This window comes from Mustela nigripes, chromosome 2 (assembly GCF_022355385.1).
Source record: "Mustela nigripes isolate SB6536 chromosome 2, MUSNIG.SB6536, whole genome shotgun sequence".
NCBI lineage: Eukaryota > Metazoa > Chordata > Mammalia > Carnivora > Mustelidae > Mustela > Mustela nigripes.
Window position 1 is genome coordinate 679,258 of NC_081558.1, and position 22,144 is coordinate 701,401.

General features: G+C 68.1%; 3 protein-coding genes across 5 annotated transcripts in view; all 3 read left to right on the forward strand.

Annotated features, from left to right (window-relative positions):
• Positions 1 to 451: 451 nt before the first annotated feature.
• On the forward strand, positions 452 to 5,105 carry CIRBP (cold inducible RNA binding protein). Of its 3 annotated transcripts, XM_059388473.1 has the most exons (9): positions 452 to 556; positions 1,477 to 1,585; positions 1,689 to 1,795; positions 1,882 to 2,020; positions 2,116 to 2,197; positions 2,314 to 2,384; positions 2,772 to 4,025; positions 4,649 to 4,773; positions 4,927 to 5,105. In XM_059388473.1, exons 2-7 carry the CDS (start codon positions 1,483 to 1,485, stop codon positions 2,786 to 2,788), a joined length of 519 nt encoding a protein of 172 aa, XP_059244456.1. In that variant the 5' UTR covers positions 452 to 556; positions 1,477 to 1,482; the 3' UTR covers positions 2,789 to 4,025; positions 4,649 to 4,773; positions 4,927 to 5,105. The 3 variants fall into 3 exon arrangements, with proteins under 3 accessions (XP_059244456.1, XP_059244454.1, XP_059244455.1); XM_059388471.1 differs by lacking the exons at positions 452 to 556; positions 2,772 to 4,025; XM_059388472.1 differs by lacking the exons at positions 452 to 556; positions 1,882 to 2,020.
• A 726-nt stretch (positions 5,106 to 5,831) lies between these two features.
• FAM174C (family with sequence similarity 174 member C) lies at positions 5,832 to 7,945 on the forward strand. The gene is made up of 3 exons (XM_059388474.1): positions 5,832 to 6,229; positions 6,844 to 6,960; positions 7,644 to 7,945. Coding segments are annotated over exons 1-3 (399 nt in total). The 5' UTR covers positions 5,832 to 5,948; the 3' UTR covers positions 7,645 to 7,945.
• A 5,214-nt stretch (positions 7,946 to 13,159) lies between these two features.
• The window catches only part of EFNA2 (ephrin A2), a 17,916-nt gene continuing 8,931 nt past the window's right edge, over positions 13,160 to 22,144 (forward strand). Inside the window, exons 1-4 of the mRNA XM_059392607.1 lie at positions 13,160 to 13,329; positions 13,659 to 13,824; positions 17,768 to 17,845; positions 18,218 to 18,311. Coding sequence (XP_059248590.1) covers positions 13,190 to 13,329; positions 13,659 to 13,824; positions 17,768 to 17,845; positions 18,218 to 18,311 — 478 coding nt within the window. The 5' untranslated portion in view covers positions 13,160 to 13,189. The remainder of the gene's footprint in view (positions 13,330 to 13,658; positions 13,825 to 17,767; positions 17,846 to 18,217; positions 18,312 to 22,144) is intronic.

Genomic DNA, 22,144 nt, shown 5'->3' on the forward strand with positions numbered 1-22,144 from the left:
TATCAGAATGATGTCAGGGTTCAGGTGAACTGACAGTTGGGGCAACGGTGGGGACAGCGACTTGGCCAAGACTGCATTGGCGGCGACCGCCGGAGCAGAGCGCAAGTCTGAGTCCGAGCCACACCAGGAGATGCCCGGGAGGTTTGGGGCCTTGGCCTCCAGAGACCCCTTTGTTCCGTACCACGGACCGGGAGGTGGGGTGGGGGCGGGCATGCGGTTGTGGGTCAGCTCCGCCCCGCCGCGCGCCGGGCCCGCCTCCGGGTCGCGGGCGGAGGACGGCGGGCGAGGCGCGTCCTCGCCAATTATCGCGCCCGTACCCGCGCGCACGGGAGTGGGGAGGAGCCGGGACAAGCCCAGCCCCTGCCTCATGAATATGAGGTGCGGCTGCGGCTGCCGAGCCCTCGGATTGGCTGGCGCGGGGCAGGGGGGGCGGGGACCCGCGGCGGCGTACTTAAGGCCGGGCGCTCGGCGCCCCCCCTCAGTCGCGCGTTAGGAGGCTTGGCTCGTTGTGCTGCGCCTTGTTCCCGCCTGCGTCAGGGACCTTCCCGACTCAGTGGTGAGGGCCCTGGCGGCACCGGCTCCGCGGGCCCGGGGCGGCTAGTGGCCTGCGGCCGGCCGGAGGAGGCGGGACGGCGGCGGCACGCCCCTGGGCGGGGGCGGCGCCGGGGCGGGCCCGGGGTGGAGTCCGCCCCGCCGGCGGCGATGGGCAGCGGGACACCGGGCCAAGCTGTGGCCGGAGAGCGTCCTTCCCTCGGGCCCCGCTCTCCGCGAGCGGGACGCCACAGCAAAATGGCGGCCGCGAGCGCGAGGCTGCACCCAGCGAAATGGCGGGAGTGCCGGGTGCCCGGATGGAGTGGCGCAGGGCGTGCGCGGGGCGCATGCGCGCGGCGGTGGGCGGGGCCACGATGCGTGGCCAGGGCCGCCGCTCCCGGTTTCCCGTTGGAGGCGCACGAAGGCCGCGCAGGCCCGGCGCCCTCCCAGTGCCCCGAACTAGGGTCCGAGAGACGCGGCGCGCCGCGCGTTCTGGCCGGTGTTTCCGGCGCTGCTCGGCGGGGTTTCTCCCAGCCGGGAGTGAGTCGGCCCGAGGGGCCGCAGCCCCACACGTCAGGCTCCACGGGGGAGGCCCCCGGCCCCCGGCCCCGGCCCTCACGGGGCCCCACAGTGGACCAAGCACGTAGCCCCTCCCCACCCCCACGGTCCTGCTCACGAAGGGGAAGCCCGGGCGGCGCGCCGCCGCTCACGCCGTCCAGAGGTGTCCCGCCGTAGCCGTCCCGGGGGCCCAGCGCCGGCCCGCGGGGAGCCCGCAGCCCGGGGGGCGGGGCGGGGCGCCGTGAACCCAGCGGTCCCGGCGTGCCCCCGAGGCGGGCGCGCGGGGTCGCGGCCTTCCTCCCACGCGCCACGCGCGTTCGCGCGAAGTGGGCTGGGGGCCCGTGACGCGCCCCGGCGGCCCCGGGCTCTCAACCGCGTTTGCCGCAGGCCGCCATGGCATCGGACGAAGGCAAGCTTTTCGTCGGCGGGCTCAGCTTCGACACCAACGAGCAGTCGCTGGAGCAGGTCTTCTCCAAGTACGGGCAGATCTCGGAAGGTGAGGCGGGGGGCGGGGGCGGGCGGGGGTGCCGGGGGCTCGGGGGCGGGGGCGCGCGGGGGCGCCGCGTGCCGAGCGCAGACCCCGCGTCTCTCGCGCACAGTCGTGGTCGTCAAAGACCGGGAGACGCAGCGGTCGCGAGGGTTTGGCTTTGTCACCTTCGAGAACATCGACGACGCCAAGGACGCCATGATGGCCATGAACGGGAAGGTGAGGGCGGCTGCCCCCGGGGTGCGGGCGCGGTGCGCGCAGCGGGCGGGGAGGGGCGACGCTGACCGCGCCGTCTCCGCTTCCAGTCGGTGGACGGGCGGCAGATCCGGGTAGACCAGGCCGGCAAGTCGTCCGACAACCGGTCCCGTGGGTACCGAGGTGGCTCCGCGGGGGGCCGGGGCTTCTTCCGAGGGGGCCGAGGCCGGGGCCGCGGGTTCTCCAGAGGTGAGTGCTGCGTGCTCAGGGCCTTGGCCCTCGGGAGCCCGGTGGGCCGGTGCTGGTAGGCGATGGGCTGACCGCCCCCTTGTCCCTGGCTGCAGGAGGAGGCGATCGAGGCTACGGGGGGAGCCGGTTTGAGTCGAGGAGTGGGGGCTACGGAGGCTCCAGAGACTACTACAGCAGGTGGTGGCTGAGGCCCCGCGGGGGGCGGGGGCGGGGGCGAGGCTGCCCTCTGGACCCTGGCGCAGGGCGGGCAGGCGGACGAGCGGCGTGCCTGGCCTGAAGTGTCTTTTTTTCAGCCGGAGTCAAGGTGGCGGCTATGGTGACCGGAGCTCGGGTGGGTCGTACAGAGACAGCTACGACAGTTACGGTAAGTCCTGCTCCGAGGGCACCAGGCTGCGGGGTCTGCGGCGGGGGCTCAGTAAGCCTTGGCGCCCTGTGCGCGCGACGCGCAGACTTTGCCACTGTCCTTGCCCGTAAGGGACAAGACTGCTTTCGGGGTCTCTGTGCCAGCCGCCGTGTCTACCACAAAGCCAGACTGACTGAGGAGGAAAGGGAGAGTGAGGCCCCCCCAGCCCGAGCGGCCAGCATCTGTGCATGTGCCAGCGCCCGGCCCTGCCGCTCTGCCCTCAGCCGTGGGGGGTTGGTGACTCCCGAGGCTCTAGGGCCGAGCCCTCCAGGTCCCACCCGAGAGGGGAATGCTGCCTCTTGTCGCGCGCTTCAGTGCTTTTACACTGTGCCTGCTTCTTGTCCTCAGCTACACACAACGAGTAAAAATCCTTCCTGCTCAAGATCGTCCTTCCAATGGCTGTATATTTAAAGATTTTGGGAGCTTCGCTGAATCGTTGATGTGTAGTGAACACACCTCCTTGCACCCCACTTTTGTAGTCTTCTCGGTTCTGATCTTGTCAAACACAGCCTGACTGCTTCTGACCCCCAGCTGGCCTCCTCGCTAGACCTTTCTTTTGAAGGAAGCGCTGTCCGTTTTTAAGGGTTTTAAAAACGTTCTGAGAAGCACTTCAGATCCTCCTTTGTTGTTTCTACCAGGAGCCATACGTTTTTTAGGAAATCGCTGGGGGTTGTGTTGCCGTTTTTGCTCCTCTTTTTAGCGGGGTCAGGCCCCTGAAGTTGGGCGCCCCGGTCTCTTAAGATTGAACGGACTCTGAATCCGCTTTTTGTCGGAAGCTGAGCACGCTGTGGCTTTTTCCAACTCTGTGTAACGTTTCTGAGTGTCGCGTGGTAGGACCCGTCCTGCGGCAGCCACAGAGGCGCTCCGGCTGCCCTGGGCCTGGCGAGAACGGCCCTTCTATGCTATGTATGACCCGCAGTAGATCGCAGACGTCCCTCGAAAGGTTCTTGAAAATGTTTATTTATATTGTCCTTTTTTACTGGAAGACGTATGCATATCTTATCGATGTTGTATTTGAAGTGGTTAAGGAATCCTTGTACGCAGTTTTCTTTGGCTTCACGAAGCCGATTAAAAGACCGTCTGAAATGAACCTTGCTCTGACAATTTCCCTTTCATTGCACAACACACGCCCTGCTCCGGGTCGAGACAGTCGGAACGGAGCGGAGAGCAGTTTGAGGAGGAGGTCTGCCAGTCCTGCCAGAGGCCCCCGGAGAGCTAGACAGGGAGGGCAGGACAGACGGACGCTTGCCGGGCCCCGTGTGACAGCGGACTGCCGTGGGTCCCGGTGCCGGCGAGGAGGCGGGTGACGCGGAGAGCAGTTCAGCAGGGCCAGTGGGCGCTCGGGCACGGGACGCCGACCCAGACCGCCTTAGTTCAGAGGCAGGCCAGAGAGCGGGCAGCAGGCAGCGTCCCTGGGCGACCGCAGACTGACCGGCTCGTTAGCTAGCTCTGCTGTTGCTTTACAAGTTCTGAGCTCTCACCGCTAGCCTATGGAAGCTGCAGCCCCTCGGAGGACAGACGTGTTGTGCGCCCAACAGAACCCTCTGAGACGCAAGCTGCTCCCTTGGCTAGCTCTATGTGGAAGTAGCCCTGTAATTCGAGGTAACTCCTGCTCGCGTCCGCAACCCTCCGCTTGTCGAGAGCTCGCTTGAAAGTCAAGTCAGATGCCTGGGGAATGGTCCTCTGACGGTTTCTCCTTTTCCATTTTTTTTTCCTTTTTTCCTTTTTTTTTTTTTTAAATCAAGTTTGCACTAGAGTCAGACCTTGGCCATTGACCGTTCCCCGCCTGCAGCCAGGCGTGCGGCCAGGCAGCCACGCCTCAGGAATAGGTTCGATCCGTAAGCAGGATTGCAGGCCACCGAACGCCCTGGTTTTCGGAATTTTTGTTCGTCTGAGGACCGTCTTTTCCAGACCTTATTCAGGCTCCTAACTAGCGTTCTCTGACGTCTGCTGCCGCCACGAGTTTCCCCAGAGCCCACTCTCTTCTCTCAGCAGCTCCGTCCCAGTGGTAGCTGGCTCTGCTGAGGGGCGGCACGTGGCCTGGCCCATCGGAAAGGCGCAGGCCCACCCCGGGCACGCCAGCCTGTGACGGGGCCGCTGCCGGGATGCCCCGATGACTAGCTTGAGACCCTCCTAGGAGCCGTGGATGGTTTCGGGGGAGAGGGGATGGGGCAGATGCAAGCCGTAGTGGGGACACTGGGCGTAACGCTTCTTTGCTTTGGCAGGTTGAAAGGAAGCCAGTGTGACTTGAAAGGGTGGCCAGAGAACAGCGATGACCTGGGGTCAGTGTCCCAGGAGGGCCATCCCCTGGAAGCCAGAGGCATGGCTGCTTACCTCCGACCATGTACCTGTAAGTGCTCTTCTGGGGTGGGGGAGGCCCCTTGGCCCTGGTTGTGCCCGGCCCATCCAGTGGGTTCTCTCCTGAGCTGCCCCACTGGGACCCCAGCCGGAGGTTGGGCTTCCCACTGGACCCCTCCTTATCCCCCTGCTTCTTGTTTTCCAGCGGGTGCACCCCTGGGGAGGCGGAGGTGCTGGGTGCACCCCTGGGGAGGCGGAGGTGCTGGGTGCACGTGGCCGGGAGGACCAGCCGTGTGCCAGTGTGCACCGCAGCGAGTACTCTCCCTCGACGGGAGCGGGACCTGGACGTTGGATTTGAATAAACGCCTGGTGTGTCCACACGGAGATCTGAGTTTGGCTTGAGGGCGTGGCCGCAGAGCCCGGGGTGGAGAGGGACTTGGGGGAGTCGGCCAGGGAAACCATCTCCTGGCCTTTGTTCAGGGCCCAAGCTGAGCCCAAGCAGGAGTGACCACCTCCTCACTCGGTCGTCTCCTTGGGCGGTTCTCGTGGGTTCAGCAGGCAGGGTGCCAGGTGGGGGTGGTCCCCAGCCCCCCTCATCTGAGGCCGGCACCGCTCTCCCGGGGTCTTGGTATAGTGACCCCCAGAGCCTCCCATTTTGAGTTGCCTGCAGGGCGGAGCTTGCTTCCTGGGCTGGTTGCCTCCTGCCCCCGTCTTGGGGTGCAGAGCACGGAGGCTGACCCTTGGTGGCGCTGCCCTGGGCCCTGAGCTGCGCACCCTCGCTGCCAGTGGGGTGGGGAGGGTGATGGCGGGGAGCCCAGAGCCCGGTCAGTGTAGCCTGCGGCCCTGAGAGCGCGGTGCCCCCACCAGCTGGATCCCCACCCTCTGCCCGGGGTGAGAGCAGCCGCAGGTCCCGGGACCGAGCGCCTGGAGAGACTGCCCCTCGCGGTGTTGCGGACCGTGGGCTGGGGTCCCACCATGGATGCGGGGAGCGCTTCCCCAGGGAGGCGGCGCGGGCGGGCTGGGGGCCGCGGAGCCCGAGGTGCGCGCGCAGCAGGCCGAGCGCCGCGCCCTGCGGGCCCCGCCCGAGAGTGCCCGGGGAGCCGCGCGGTGGGGGCGGTCTCTGCGGGCGCCAGACCCCGCCCCCAGGGCCCATTGGCTGACTCCGCCCCCGCGCCGCTGAGTGACAACTGCGCGGAGGCGGGGCGCAGCCACCGCTTCCGCCGGGCCATGGGGCCGCGCGTGTCGCTGCGGCCGCTGCTGCTGCTGGTGCTGCTGCCGCGGGCGCTGCTGTGCGGAGCCGAGGAGGCCGCGCCCCCGTCGCCGCGCCCCGCGCAAGCCACGCTGTCGCCAACGCCCGCCGTGACGAACGGGAGCCAGCCGGGCTCGCCGCACAACAGCACGTACTCGCGGCCGCCGGGCTCGCCGGGCTCGGCGCTGCTGCGTTCCTTCTACGTGCTCACGGGCCTCAGCGGCCTGGCCGCGCTCTACTTCCTCATCCGGGCGTTCAGGTGCGTGCGCCGCGCACCGCCCCCGCCGCCCGGCCGCGGCCAGTCGTCAAGCGCCTGGCGCCTCACGTGACTGCGCCCCGCCCCGCCCCTCGGCGCGGACGGGCGGCGCGCGCTCGTCACGTGGGCGGGGCGGGATGGGCGGGGCGGGGGACTGGGCCCCGCCCCTCTGCGGCTGCCTGTGCGGCGGCGCCGCTGGGTCCGCGTCCGTGGTGGACCTCGGCTGGGTCGCCCCCGCGCTGGCCGGCGGGCCCGGTAAGCCGGCGGGGTCCTACGGGGGGCGTTGGCCCGCGGCGCCGAGCGTGCCCAGACCCCCCCGGACAGGCCCTTCCCGGGCTCCGGTGACCGCGTCCGCGGAGCCGTGTCCCCTTCCTGCGCGTGGCGGGAGGGCCGGGAGCGGGGCCTCTCCCCGAGCCGGGCCTCCGTGAGGACCTTCGGAGCCACGGAGAGTCCCTGTGGCGGGCGGAGCTGGACGGGGGGGCGTAGACTCGGCAGCGCCGTGGCGCGGCTCGGAGGGGTCTGGTCGCGGGGCGGGCGCGAAGCAGGACGGGGTGTCAGCACCCCAGCCCTGGACGCGCCCGCGCGTGGACCCCGAGCTTGCCTGGGCCTGCTTGCAGGTTGAAGAAGCCGCAGAGGCGGAGGTATGGTCTGCTGGCCAGCAGCGACGACCCCGCGGAGACGGCATCGCTGGACAGCGACGAGGAGGTCGTTTTCGAGACGCGGAATCTGAGATGGTAGCACGGGCCTCCCCTCGAGCGCCAGGGGCTCCTGTCGCGGGGCAGCGGGGCGGCCCAGGTCGGAGGGTCGGGGGCTGGGGGCCGCGGAGGCCTCGCCGTGATCGCAGGGCTGGCCTTGCAGCTGCGCGCTGTGTGGCCCCGGAGCAGGGCTCCCCGGCCGGGCCTCCCGCAGTCCGCTCTCCAAGGCTGCACTGGGCTGCGGTGCTGCACCAGTGGCGTTGGCTGTGCTCGACCCCGAAGGCCCCAGTGTCTGGGCGGAGAAGAAACTGTGGCAGCTGCGGAGGGTCTGGGTCAGGGATGGCCTCCGTCGGGCCCCAGGCCCCGGAGGAGTATCAGGGCCTACTGGGCACAGTGCCCACAACCAGTCTGAAGCAGGAGTGAGGGCCTGCCTAACCCCAGCCCCAGTGTGCTGGGGTGGGAGGTGCAGGCGTGGAGGCCAAGAGACCAGAAGACCCTTCAGGTTTTTCAGGCCCGGAGGGGAGGCGTTGGTGTGGTCTGAGATCCTCTGTGGCTGGGGGGCCCCTCCTCCTGAGCTGGGCCATCTGGTAGGGCCCAACAGCTCTTTGTGGTGGACCTTGGTGGACTACAGTGGAGGGGCCGGGCAGGTGTGGGCTCTGCTCATCCCTTGCGGGATGGACCCCAGGCACAGCGGGGTCTCACGGTCTGCTCCTCACCTCCAGACGCTCCGGTTAGGGAGGTGGCGTTTCCAGAAGCCCCGGGGAGAGGACCAGCGATGGACCCAGCTCCCAGTGTCTGGTGCACCCCTCTGACCCTCCTGCCGGCTTTGACACGGACTCCAAGAGCCTGTCTCGCTGGCGCCTCAGCCCGAAGCCGCCTCAACCCTTCGCCCAAACAGGACTGTGTCGGACGCTGGGTGGAAATCAGAGGCCCCGGAGAACGGCGGGACTGTGACTGGTGCTGCTCCCCCTGCTCCGTGGGGATGGGGCAGCCCCAGCGAACACTGGGTGGGTGGGGAGGGCGGCAGGGGGACCTGTCCGGGGGTGTCTTCCCGCAGGGCTGGGGACAATAAAAGCCGCCGTGGATGTGTAGCTGCTGCTCTGCTCTGTGCAGGGCCCAACCCTGTGTGACAACGCGCAGGTGGCCGGGGCCCATCTGTGACCGAGTCGGGCTTCTGTGGACCTGTCTGCAGCTGTCCTGGGGGTCCAGTGAGTCCCCCAGGGTAGACGGTGAGCTGGGGGAGACCTGCCTTACCTGCCTGGACAAGGTTCTTCAGGGACCTTGTCTCTGAGCCCAGAGAGAACAATGTTCAGGTCAAAGCTCTTGTTCAAGGGCTCCCTCCTCTCTGCTGGCGGAAGCCGGAGTCCCATTCTCCAGTACCCCGGGCGGCCCTGCTCGCACCTCCAGCTCGTTTGGGGGTGTTTCCCAAGGAGCCCTGGGGCGGGAGTGCGGGGGCTGGAGGTTCTGCAGCCTTGGACCCCCGTGCCCCCCGCACCCTTCCCCAGCGGCCGTGTGGAAGTGTCCCCTGTGAGGCGGTTGGTGGGTTTCTCTGTGGGCCTCGTTCTCCTTGTGAGCTGCGGTTTCTGGGCAGATTCCGGTTCTGGCCGGACACCCCCGACCCCCTAGGTTTGATGCCCAAGAGTCAGAGGAGAGGGGCTGGCCAGTGGCCACCCAACCGTGTCTTTGTGAGGCGCTGCCACCAGGTGGCAGCCTTGTGCCGGGCAACCTCTTCCCTGCGGGCCTGGGTGGGGGGTGCTGGGGGGGTGCGGCCTGTCTTCCCTCACTGCCTGTGGTGCAGATGGGAACTAGGGCCAGCTGGGGCCTCCGTTTCTCACGCCTTGTCCTGAGCCCCACCTTGTCCCCCGTCCACGGGGGCGTGAGCAGAGCCTCCTGCCTGCTCGGGACCTGCCAGCCCCGTGGGCCCAGCCACTTCCCGGGCCGGTTGACCTTCCCCACGGAGTGAAGCCCGGACCCCTGCCCGCTGCCAACATGCAGAAAAGCCATCTCCACCATAGCCAGCTGGTCCCCCCCTTTCAGCCGCAGTCTCCTGCGATGGTCCCTAGTCTGCTTCCCTCGGCATCTCAGATGGCCTCCTCCCCACCCCAAGTGGGCTCACATTTCCCCTTTCTTCTCTGGTGGCCAGCTGCTGCCTCCCGGAAGTCCTCCCTGACTGCTCCTCACATCCTCTTTCGGGAAGGTCTTGCACGGAGGGTCCCGTGGGAAAGTCCAGCACAGCCAGCGTCCCTGAGCAGCCCGGAGATGTCCCAGCCCCTGCTCCACTGGCCCTGGTTCTTTGTCCATCTGTTCCCACCACGGGTCTCTGTCTCTGTGATTTGGGGCCGCTGCGGCTTTCTCTGACTGTGACTCTCCGCCTGCCTGTCTGTATCTCTCCATCTGCGTCATCTCTTCCCCTCGCTCGTCTTTGCCACCCGTCCCTGTGTATCAGACCCGCTGGGACACATTTTTAACAGGCACGCAGAGGCCGTCCCCAGCTCTCCCGTCCTGTGATCTGCGCCCCTTTCCCACAGCTCGGAGCGATTTTTCGAGCTTCAAAAGGCACATTAATTACTCTAATGAGGTCAGGAGAGACCCTCCGCTCTGCCACCCGGAGCTGGGAACACACTGCATGTGCCCCCCAGGCCCGGCCGCCTCGTGCCCACCCCAGTTGGGCAGGGTGGGGTGCCCCCGCCGGCTTCCCGGCCCTTATCCCTATCAGCTGCCGCGTGCCTGTGCACCCACACCCCCATGGGGGCGCCGAGTGATTGGCGGCCCCCGCCAAGGTTAATGCACTATCAGCAGGAAGTTCTCAGCGGCTAGAAGCCAGGAGAGGGGCCAGTCAGCTGGAGATGAAAGTCCCTGCCCAGGGCCTGTCGGCTCCAGGGCCCATGTGTGCACGCGGACGAGCAGGAGGGGGATCTCCGAACTCCCCTCCACCTCTGGCACGCACGCGCAGGCGTGTGGATACACACACCAGTGTCCCTGCACCGGGAGGAGGGATGCACAGACCCATTGCCCAGAGCCCTGGAGGCCCCTCCCGACACCTCAGCTCCCCACCACTGTCACCGGCGGCACACACGCTGGGCAGGGCCAAGGGCCGGGGTTGGGTCTCGGGCTCTCACAGAGGACAGGACCTGCCCCCGGCCTCAGTGCCCCATCTGGTCGCTCCCGAAGGGACGTCTCAAAGCCAGGCTGAACCGGGCTGATGGCCCCTGGCGGGGGTCAAGGCCAGGTGTCTTCCCAGGAGCTGAGGGACCTCCTCTGCTGGCTCTGGTAGGGGTCTCCCCCTGGCCAAGCCGGGGCCGCTGAAGACCATTAGAGCCAAGGCGGAGGCAGCTTGGGTCTGATCTGTTCTTTACCGAGAAACTTCTCGCTTTCTCCCTGCCGCTGCAGACTTCAAAGGTGTAAGGGCACTGGGTACTGATTCCAAGCCATAGGGACTCACCCTGTGGGCAGCAGGGGGCGGGTACTGGGGTGGGGGTCAGGGGTGCAGTCTGGGCCTGGCCTGGACAAGACCCTCCCCAAATCTGGGGCAGACCCCTAAGACCAGGTGGACAGGGACGTACCCCATCAGAGACCCCAGATCCAGATCTGGGCCTGGGGCTGACAGCAAACCCTGAATGACCTTTGTCCTTGCCTGAGCCTTGAACCCAAACTGACCCCTGTCCCCAGAGGCAACCTGATCTCTGACTCTTCACTCCAGAAGAAGCTTACCCCAGGATGATCCCCGGCCCCAGCTGACGTCCCCTGCTGCCCCAGCCGGTGGCACCTGAAACGGCTGCCAGCCCCGGAGTCAGGGCCCCCAGCAGGACAGGAGTCCCCAGGAGCCACTGTGCCCCTGCCCCCACGCTGCCTGGGACCAGGCCTGGAGTGCCCTGCCCTCCCCTCCGCAGGGACCCTCCTCCAGGAGCTGCCTGCGGGGGTGCAGAGAGGCTGAATGGGGGACGCACGCCTTTGTTCCTGTCCCTGCTCTGGCTCTGACCTTGAGAGAGAGACAAGAACAGAAGGAAAACAGAGCTTCAGCTCAAATCCGCTCAGACAGCGGCTCTGGCGGTTCTTGCCTTGGTGGCCCCTGCATGCTAATGAGCAGACCCGCTGTCGCGGGGCCTCTGTCAGGCAGTGCCCTCTGCCTGGTGTGTCCTGCCCAGCTCCCCTCACCCCTGCGGGTCCAAGTCCTGCCGAGTCTGATGGAGGAAACCCCAGCCCCAACTGTGAGGTCCCATCAAATCAGAGGACAGAGGGAGCTTCCAGAAGACCCCTCTTTGTCAGGCAGACACTGGACTGGGCTGGGCATGCTGCCCCCCCCCACACCGGCCCCGGGGCTTATGGCCCTACTGCCATACCTGTGCCTGGGGAGAGCTCCCCACTGGGAGCGACCACCCCTGTGCTCTCCGGAGAGCCAGACCCGTCAGCCTGGGTGAGGCCGGCCTGTGCTGCTGGAGCCCCTGCCCCACAGTCCGCGGTGTCCAGAGGCTGTATTTGAAGGCCCTGCCAGGTGACCCCGAGCCAGTTCTGGCTTCTCTGGGCCTGCTGGGCCTGCCCTGGCTACTGGCTATGGACAGGTTCCCACCCTGCTCTCTGGAGCCACGGGGCCACCCCTGGGACTTGGGTACCCGTAGTCAGGTAAGAGGACAAACCCAGAAGCCAGAACGCCCAGAACAGACCGGCTGAGTTCCCCGGAGGGCAGAGGACCGAGAACCTGCCGGGGGTGGGGGGCAGGGACGGACGGGCCTTGGTGGATGAGGGGAGCCCGAGGGCCAGAGCAAGGGAAAGACTCTGAGAGAGGCCGCAGCGGGGCGCGGGCCGGGACGCACGTCGGAGCAGCAGCGACACACCAGAGGTACATGGCCGGGATGGGTCCGTCCACCTGGCCGAGGGGACGCTTGCTCTGCCAGTCTTCGGACTTGTGGTAACCCCCCACGTGGGAACTTCCAGCTCAAGCGCTCTTGGCTCCTGGACCTTGTACTTCACCGGGCCCGGGCCCGGGTAACAAACCCAGAGCGGTGGGACCCGGCTGGACACCATGATGGTTTCCAGCCAGCACCTGGGGACAGAGCACCTCGACAGACAGAAAGGCGGTGGCGTGACCAAGGATAGCAGTGGATGGACAGGCCCCCAGTTCCTCACCTGCAGTCCGCTGCCCAGGAGCGATGACTCGGAGTCCCCTGAACAGGCCAGGCACTCCGGGCCTTTGCTTATGCTGTACCCTCTGCCCAAGTCCCCTTCCCTGCCTCCCTCCCCCGACAGATTTCGCCTGTGTGTCGCCTGTAATCTGCTGCTGGCCTGGTTCCCACATGGGGCTGCTTGGCGCCCACCCCAAGCCGCGTGGTTAGACTACCTGTGTCTGGCCCTATTTTTTGCCCGGCACCCTTAGGAGCTGGAGCAGGGACTTGGGTTCCATTTCCCAGAAGAGGAAACAGAAGCCATGAGAGGATGAGTGATGGTCCTGGGGTCCCCCAGGGAGGCAGTAGCTTTGGCTACTCCAGGGCAGTAGCTTTGGTGGTCCAGGACTTTGGACTTCGGGGGAGCAGGGAGTTTATGGGGTCTGGGTTTAATGACCGAGGGGAGATGGGTGAATCCTCCCTGGGCCTCCTGCCCCTCGCCAGCGGCCAGGCTCTGCAGACTGCCTTGGTGGCCCGACTGACAGGAACTCGGGGACCCTGGGCCAGGTCCTAGTGAGAATGATCATGAGGACGGGGGTGGCACGAGGCGGGCCCATTCCGAGTCCGAGTCCGGCCTCTCCGAGGCAGGACCCCGGCGGGGTTGGGGCGGGGGCGGGGGGGTGCCCGCAGCCCCGCCGGGGACCGGCCCGGCCCGGTTCGGCCAGGCTGGCGGGCGCGCAGGAGGCAGGAGCCCGGAGGCCCCCCGCAACCCTCACCCCCGCGCTCAGCCCCCCGCGTGGCCGGGGCGCGGCAGGAGGGGGCGCCCGCGGCCCTCCCGGCGCTCGGGCGGGACAAAGGCCGGAGCCCCGGCCCCTCCCCAGCGGCTGCGGCGGCGGCGGCGGCCCGCGCTGCGAGAGTCCGCGCGGCCGGGGCCGGCGCCCGGGGCGACCCCGGCGCCTCGCCCGCCGCCGCCTGCCTTCTCGGCGCCCGAGGTCGCGCGCGCCCCGGCGAGGGCGGCCGCGGATCTCCAAGCGCCGGCGCGCCCTCCTCCCGCCCGCCCCGCGCCCGCCCCGCGCCCGCCCCGCGCCCGCCCGCTCGGCGGCGGCGGAGGAGGCGGAGACGGCTGGCAGGCGGCGGCCAGGCGAGCGCGGGGCGGCCGGACCGGGGCCATGGCGCCCGCGCAGCGCCCGCTGCTGCCGCTGCTGCTGCTGCTGCTGCCGCTGCCGCCGCCGCCCTCCGCGCGCGCCGAGGACGCCGCCCGCGCCAACTCGGACCGCTACGCCGTCTACTGGAACCGCAGCAACCCCAGGTGAGCGCGGCCGCGCGCGGGGAGGCGGCGCCGGCGCCCCGGGCCCCCCCCCCCCCCCCCCCCCGCCGCCGCCCGACCCTCCCGCCGCCCCGGCCCGGCCTCCCCGCCCCGACTCGGGGCGGCCCCCCGCGCGCTGCGCCTCGGGAGTGGGGGCGCCGGGTCCCGCGCGCCAGCCCCCGGGGAGTTCCGGCGCCCCGGAGTCCGGGGGACTCCCGCTCCGCATGCATCCCCACCACCCCCCGCGCGCCCCACCGGACGCCCTGCACGCCCCGAGCGCCGCTGGCCCCGGAGTTGGGGGACCCCCCCCCCCCCCGCTGCGGCACCCTCAGGAGCTGCTCCGGCCCGAGTTCCTTCCCGGGACTCGGGGGTCCCCCATCCTGGGGCCTCTCCGGGGGGGCCCCTGCCGGCGTCATAGTTGGAGGAGATCCCCGGGGAACCTTGTCGCTGAACTGTGCCACATGGGGCACCGTGGCCCCCAGGGCGAGGGGCCCGTGGGTGCGTCCTGCTGTGGGTCCCCACGTGAACTTGGGGAAGTTAATGTATTCCTCCCGGCCAGCCCCTAACTGCCTTCACTCCAGGGGGTCCCTGGTCCCAGCTTTGTAGAGATGGGGAGACTGAGGCTGATGGGGTTCGGCCGCAGTCTGGGAGTCGGACCCAGCAGCATCCTCTCCCGTCCGCCTGGTGCTGGTGGGGAAACCGAGGCACAGAGTGGCTCAGTGGCTGGCTCAAGGTCACGGTGAGGGGAGCCGAGCTGCGGTGGGGACCCAGGTGACCTCGTGTCCAGCCTGCTGTGGCCGGCTGAGGTGTCCTGCACATCCTCCTCGGTGTCTAGTGCTAAGTGCAATATTGGGGGCAGCAGAAGTCCCTTGCAGTCAGGGTTGGAAAAGTTTGCTGGTGACTGACCATGTCCTGGACATCAGCTGAAGCCTCTGGGCCATCTCTGGCTCTCGGAGGCTGGAGTGCACTGGGGGTCCCATGGGAGATGGGCTTGGAGCTCCTACGGCTTTGGGGTCAGCCCCAGCACTCCTGGCTACACTGTGTTCCCATGGCTGGCTGGGCTGCGCATAGGAGCCGGGGAGGCCAGCCTCCCGCTTCCTGTCCCTGGGCCACTGGTCACTTTGCTCTGCTTCGAGTGCCGGCAGACACCCTCCAGAGCCCACTGTGCCTGCCATCCCGGTCCTGTCCCCTGGCGTTCTCCATCCTCGGGCAGAAAGTTGCATAAAGGGCTGTCTTTGAGGCAGACCCTGGGACAAGGGGAGCCAGTGTCCTGCTGTGGGGGGCAGGGAGCGCACCCAGACACCCCCTCAGTTGTCCAGCTGTGGGGTTGGGCCCTGGGGCGGAGGGCAGAGACCCCGGGCTGCAGAGGGACAGCCAGGCCACCACGGAGCGGGTTCCCTGAGCCGCCGGCCCCGCCAGTTACATGTGGGTTTGATTAAGGCTCTTCCCTGCGGCTGAGCGGGGGAGCCCAGTGGGCAGGGGGGGACCCCAGCGGGCAGGGCTTCCCCGGCCCAAGTTTTCGGTTTCAGCTTTGGAATCTCCGTCCCAGGCATAGCCTGTCCTTTGTTCTAGCAAACACCAAACACATGAGGAGCCTCAGATGGGGACGGAAGGGAGTGTTCAGGGCTGCCCCACCTGCCACGGGGCGCTGCAGGCAGGATCCCAGCGGGGGGTTGGAGGCCACCCTGGAGCCTGGCTCTGCCCGGCCGCTCGGACACCGTCTGTGGCGAACCCGACAGCCCCCACTCCGACAGGCTGACCAAAGGCCTCGATGGTCTAGGGACCCCCTAGGAGGAGGCCTGCTGTCCGGGGGTGGCTGGCCTGGAACCCGTGGCCAGTGACAGGGTGTGTGTCGGACACAGGAGGAGGGGTGTTGTTGGGCCTCGGGTCCGAGGGCACCCAGAAGGAGATCTCCCGAAGGCACAAATCCCAGGGACACGGCCCAGAGCAGAGATCAGGGTCAGCGAGCCTGCAGCGGGAGACGGCCCCACGGGGAGGGACGCGAGACACAGGCCTGGCTGGGCTGCAGGCAGCGGAGGCAGGTGGAGGTGAGGAAGCGCAAGGCCAGGGTGGGGGGCCGTGCCTGAGAGAGAGGGGGGCACGCACAAAAGGCGGGCAAGGAAGGGAGTCAGGATGAGGGCTGGGCATACTGGAGTGGGGGTCGGGCGGTCAGTGGAGGAGCCGGAGGGACAGGTGTGCTCAGAGGGGAGCGGGCACAGCCAGGCACGGGCAGTGCTGTGGGGAGGCCGGCCACCCTCGCCCGGCTGGGCCTCACACCCGCACCAGGTACAGGGATGTGGCTCCGCGTCCCAAATGACATTCTCCTGCCGTGCGCGGCGCGTTCCCTGCGCTCACGCGGCAGCGGACGGCCCCCCGTACCCCGCGGCTCGGCCGTGGTAGGGTGGGGCCCTGCGGTCCAGCCGGTCACCAGGCCCTGGCACCCCCCTGGGTTGGCTGTCCAGCCGTCTGTCCGGCCGGCCCCTCCTGGTCGCCCCTGGGCTGGCCGCTGGGTGTCGGGGCCAGGGGTCCTGGGCCAGCCGCCCTCCCGCGGGGCTGGTGTGCCACGCCGGGAAGCTTCCATGCACCTCCCGGTCTCGGGCCGCGTGTCTGGGTGCGGGTGCGGGTTTTCGTCCAGGACACACCGGGGTCCCAGGGGCCCAGGAGGGGCGGGTCTGCGTGTGCAGCAGGATGACGCATGTGGTCCGTGTGCACAGCGCCCAGCTCTGGCATGTTTGCATGCGTATCTGCATGTGGGATGTATGTGGTCTCTGGGGGCACGTGGGTCTCTTGCGGGACTGTGGGGGGCGCACACATGTGTCTGGTGTGGCTGGGTGTGGAGCACATGTCTGCACACGTGTGTCTGTGTGCGCAGCCTGGCCTGGCCGTCCCGGAGCCTCCGTGGAGGGGTCTGACCGTCCACACCGAGGCGGCGGAGCTTGCTGTCCCCGCAGCGGCCCCTCTGTCCCGCAGGAGCTGGCTGTGTCCTCCCCAGGGTGGGTGTGGGGGGCCCCAGGCTGCCTGTGCTGCGAGGGGCCGTGGAGGCCCAGGGCTGGCGTCGTGCAGGGAGCCCCTACCCCCAAGAGGCCCCACCTGATGGAGACCGGCCTCCTGAGGGGCTGGGGGCTGCGACCTCCCCAAGCAGGTCGGGCACACTGAAGGCCGCATGTGCCTCTGAGTGGGGTCGGGGTGCTTCTGCATGGGGAGGCTGCAGACAGGAGCGTGGCGACTGAGAAGCGTCTTCTCCAGGGTGCAGGTGCCGGGCGTCCCTGGGCCCTCGGCCCCGCAGCCTCGCCCGGGCCTCCAGGGAGGAGCGGCTTCCACCGGTGGATGCTGTGGTTTGCCATGGAGGGTTTTCTGTTTTGTTTGAGAGAGGTCAGCGTGCCTGGCGTTCAGGTTCAGGGCTTGGCGAGCGGGGGGCTGGGGGTGCCGTGGGGAACCCCAGGGAGCCGGAGGCAGGCGGGGCTGCTGGGAGCCTCCCCTCTCCTCTGTGGAGTGGATGGGCCGGTGCGGCACGCAGCCCGCGCGCGGGGCCCAGGGGCTGGGCTGGCCGAGGCCGTGACCCTGGGGGCTCAGAGGGAAACCCAAGCAGCTCCTGCCGGCCAAACACGGGGGCCTCTGGGCTCGGCCCCGCGTTCATAGTGACAACGACTGTTGCCCTGAGAGCGGGTGAGGAGCAGGGAAGCGGGACGGGGTCCGCCAGGGGGTCTGTGACGGGGTCGGCAGCGGGGTCTGCGGAGAGGTCGGCGGCGGGGTCCTCGGTGGGGTCTGCGACCAGGTCCGTGGTGGGGCGGCCCGCACTGCGACAGCCCCACCTGCCGGGGGACGGGCGAAGGGTCCTCTGTGTCCCCCGCCTCCGCCCCCCGACGGTGGACCGCGGTGGGCAGCATCCGCGTGCAGGTGACGAACGAGGCTCGTGGCCAAGGCCCCGGGACACACTGTATGTGCAGCAGCCTGGAGCCTCCGTCTGCCTGGGGGCGCCGACCCGGGCCCCCCAGCGGACGTCCCTGCGGGGTCCTCAGGACCATGGCCGGAGCTGGGTCTTGGGACAGCAGGTGCACTAACGGCGGTCCGGGAGGCCGAGTCTCTGGGGCCCATCCCACAACCCCTAAGCTGGACCCGTGTTTTCCCCGTGACACCCCCCACGCCCCTTCCCCCTCCTTAGGCAGCGGGGACACAGCCAGCCTTGCCCCCTGGTGTGGCTTTGGGGGGATTTTCTCTTCTGGAGCTGGATCCAAAGCAAGGCTTGGCCGGGTCCCCTGCCCCTCGATGCCATCCGCCGTGCCAGGGGAAGGGCACAGCCACCTTCCTGCCCCCACACAGCAGAAAGCCAGGTGCATCTCAGCACAGACGCGGCCGGGGTCTTAACCTTGGCCAGATTTTGAACTCTGGCCGGCCCGCCCTGGCCGGGGTCTCGCCCCAGGCCTGCACTCTTGTCCGGCAGGGCGGAGGGCTCAGCCGCCGCGTCTCGGTCTTCCAGCCGGACCTGGGGACCGTGGCTTCGTCGGGCTCCGTCCACCACGTGAGCCTGGTTGTCCCCTCAGCTCCGCCCCCCCCCCCCCCGCCGCAGCCCTGCCCCCCTTGTGACCTGCCCACTCTGTTATGTGCCGGGAGGGAGGGACTCATCCATGGCCCCGTCCGCTGACCCCCTTCCTAGAGGCAGGCATGTCTGGAGCACCCTGGGGGGCAGGGGGTGTCCGAGACCGGCTTCCCCCTGGGCTGCGGCCTGCTTGAGACCCAGACCTGGAGGCGGGGCTGGTCGTGTGGCTCCCCGCCCCCATGTCTTGTGCCCACCCTGCCTCATTGTTCTACCTCTCGCTTCCGGTTGTCCCAGCACCTGGGAGGCCATACTCAGCCTTTCGTGGGCTGACCCTGCGTCCCCTTGGGGCCCCAGTCTCTCGGAGGCCCCACTGAGCGCCCCAGTGCCAGGAGGAAGGCGGCCAGGTCTCAGAAGGGGGAGATGTCCTTCTGCCCTCGGAAAGCTAGGGGTGGGTGCTGAGGTCAGGGGACCCCCCCGCTGGGAGTCGGGAGAGGGGCTGGCCCTGCCCCAGCCTGGGCCTCGGCCCTGCTGCCCACTCAGGACACCGGACAGGCCTCTGTCGGCCCCTTCGCTGGCAGCTGTGACTGGGCTCAGACCAGGGAGACGGTCCCGCGTGCAGCAGGGGTGCACAGGACCTTGCTGTCCTGCCCGCCGCACCCCTGCCTCAATTTCTGGTCTGGGGAGGCGGTGCGGCCCTCCCTGCCCCCGCTCCCATCTTGGGTGAGACTCCTAATTAGTTGCTTTGCTATTAGTGTCTAATGACTTGACAATGGCCCGATTGAAACTAATTAGCTGCAGGCCCGTGGTTGGCAGAGGGGGGCAGGGTTGGGCCCACCAGGGGCCGGGAGGGCTGCCTGGAGGAGTGCACAGCGCTGGTGGAGCGGGCAGGCTGAGCAGGAGCAGGTGAAGGTGCCGCAGGGGAGGGGTTGGTGCAGGTCTGAAAGCCCCAGGAGCCCTGTCTGGGAACCCATCCCGCGGCAGTCATTAACCCCTTAGTGAGAAGATCGGGGCTGTTCCCGCAGAGCACTTGCCCATCATGCTTCTGCACTAATGGAGAGAATGAAAGCTTTGTCTTGCTCCCACCGGCTTGGTTTTGGGGTTGGGCCCCTCCCCCGCCCAGGCGCCACCCTGAGCAGGGGCCAGGCGCCCGCCCCTGGTTTGCCCGCCAACTTGGAACCCAGAATGCCAACACAGCAAGGCCATCGCTATTTTAGAGCCGGGGTGGGGGGGGGGTGGAAATAAATGGTCCACTTAGGCAGCCAGAGGCTGGGTGGGGGTGGTTCTGGGACCCACCTGCCTGGGGTGGGTCTGCTTCTTACCACTCTAGCCCCTCAAAAACCTTGAGTCTCGGGCCTTCGTTTGGTCAGTGAACATGTGTCAAGATGCTGTGTACACAGCCTGTGCGGGCACGGAGGGGTGGGGTGGAGGGGGAGGCTGACCCCCATGGCCCAGGAGGGCAGACTGCATGATGGTAAAAAGCGTGATGACGTTGAAATGGAATATGTGATGAGGTGGAAGGCGCAGGCAGTGGGGACAGCGTGTGCAAAGGCCCTGGGGTCAGGACAGGGCCAGCCGGAAGGTGGGTGTGGCTAGAAGGGAGTGAGCTGGGAGCAATCACAGGGCAACCAGGGTGGGGACGGTGGGGCCTTTGGACCTTGTGACCTAGGAGAGCTGTTTATTCGGGGTTTATTCTGAGCGACGTGGAGCTGTGAGCCAGTGGACAACAGGGTCTGATTTACATTCAGAAGAGCGAGCCCTGGATTTTGGGAGGCCAGGGTCCCAGCCTGCCTGGTGGGGCCCACGCATCCAGCCTCTGAACCAGGCAAGCAGCCTCCGCTTCGGACGTTTTTTGGACGACGAAACGGGAGAGGGCAAGGACGTTGGTCCAGTGCAGGGGAGGAAGGCAGACATTGTGGGAGAAGCACGGGCAGGGGCGGAGTGGGGAGAGCTGCTGAGGCTTGCGCAGCCCTCCCTCCTAGGAAGGGCCCCCCAGAGAGCTACGCTGTCCTCTGCAGGCTGAGTGTGCAATCCCTGCCTGATGTCGGGGAGGAGAGGGAAACTGAGGCCCAGAGGGGGCCAGGGCCAGGATGGCAGCACGGCAGCTCGGCCCTACCCGCCCTGCCGGGCAAACCCCCCCCCCCCCCCCCCGGGGGGCCCCCCCCCCCCCCCCCCCGCTGTGGTGTCTGTATCTCCACCTCTCCTGCGGGGCTGGGCACGGGCAGTCCCACCAGGCACGCGGCCCTCGTTGACTGGCGGATCCGTGGGGCTTCCGGTGGGCTGGGAAGGAGCAGCAGTGAGGTCTGAAAAAGCCTGCGGGGGCTTCTGCATCGGTCGGGCCCCAGCAGCTGGAGAACAGACCCCGCCCGAGACAGCCGTGCTTGACCGGTTGAGGGCAGTCCTCCCGGGTCCACCCTGCCACGGCCTGACCCTGACCCAGGGCGGCTCCACCTCTGTGCAGGGTCCACAGTGGACATGCCTGGGATCCCCCCCATCAGCCTCAAAGACCGTCCCCACTGCACAGAGTTGGAAACGGAGGCTTTACGAAGGAACCACAAGGCCGAGCTGGGTGCCGGCTTGTGCCTGATCAGAACTCTGCCGCCCCCACCAGACCCCACTTCCCGAGTCTCCCGGCTCCATGCCCCGAGTCTGTAACCGCCAGCCCACCTCTGTCGGGGGCGGGGGGGGGGGGTGAACTCCTCATTGGGGCACATCCCCAAGGGCACGGAAGGGGTTGGTGACGAGCCTGCTCCCTCCCACGCTCTGACCGGGAATTCCTGGAGCCTCCGTCTCAGCCACAGACTTGAAATCACCATGAGACGCTTGTGCAGACTGGGAAACTGAGGCACAAGTGAGCAAGGTCTCCTGCTCCCCTCACTCCCACCGCTGGAGCCCTAGGAGCCCTCTCCCCGACCCAGTGCAGTCGCAGGGACCGCAGGGTGCTCTGAGAATCCAGCCACCCCCCAGGGGCCCGCTGTGCCTATCAGCACGCCCGGCTTGGGGGCCACACCGCTGCTCCCCTGTCCCCTGCACTGGGGCGGCCCGCACGGCAGAGCTGGAGTCCAAGCCACCAGGCCATCCCTGCCGTGGGCCTCACTGGGGCTCAGCGTCCAAGCCTGGGCGGAGAGGGATAAGGGGCAGCGGGGGAGCCTGCGTCCCAACCCTCCCCTGCTTGGGCCTTTTATGTGCTAATCTCCTCTCCGGAGGCCCCCTTGTCCCACCTCACATGACAGGGACCCAGGGGACCACAGCAGGGAGATCTAAGGGCTCCTGGCACTCTAGCCTGAGGCAGTGAGGTATGGGGGGGCTTCCTGTTCCTCTCAGCTGACTGGCTTGGGGTGGGGAGGCTCCCCAAGGAAGGGGTGCAGGCTGCATGACAGGGGGAGCTCCAGAGCAAAGGCTGGGAAGTAGGGCTGAGGGGCAGAGGTGTCGGGTGGGGGCAGCCGCTGCTGCGACCAAGAGGTTGGAGGGGACAGTGGCCAAATTCTAGGGGCTCTGGAGGGAGGATCTTGGACTTGCTAGGGTCACAAGGGACTGCAAGAGTTGGGGCTGGGCGGTCCAACCCAGAGCACATCTGAGCTGGGAGGGGGCGTCCTTCACGGGGCACTGAGGTTAGGAGAGGAGTCAGAACTAGCCCCCGGGGCCCACAACACCCAGCTTGTGTCCCCACACCACCCTGTACCACATTCTTCTTCTTCTTTTTTTAAGATTTTATTTATTGATTGGACAGACAGAGGTCACAAGTAGGCAGAAAGGCAGGCAGAGGGGAGGAAGCAGGCTCCCCGCTGAGCCCCCCATGTAGGACTCCATCCCAGGACCCCGAGATCATGACCTGAGCCGAAGACAGAGGCTTCACCACTGAGCCCCCCAGGCGCCCCCAGCCGGTACCTTCTTGGCAGCCAGATCTGCAGAAGGAAAGCTAAAGGGGCTGCTTGTGGGGGGCAGTGTGGGGAGCTTCCTGGAGGAGGGGGCGTGGGGTCAGGCAGCAGCGTTTTTCTGGAGACTTCATGACGGGGGAAACAGCTTGCACCAGCCCCGCTTGCCACAGACCGGCCCAGATGTCCTGGGGGGGGCGGCGGGAGAGGGGGTCCCAGCGGCGCCGCCCTGCCCGGCGGCCTGCGGTCACCCAGCCGGCCCGGCGACCGCCCCAACCCCCCAAGCAGGCGGGCGGGAGGCCAGGGCGAGCCCGGACCCCAGGGCGCCCGCGGTGGCCTGGGGGTGGGGGGTGGGCCCGTGGGCTCGAGCCCTGGAACTTCTCCCCGCGCCCCCCGCCCCCCCCCCCCC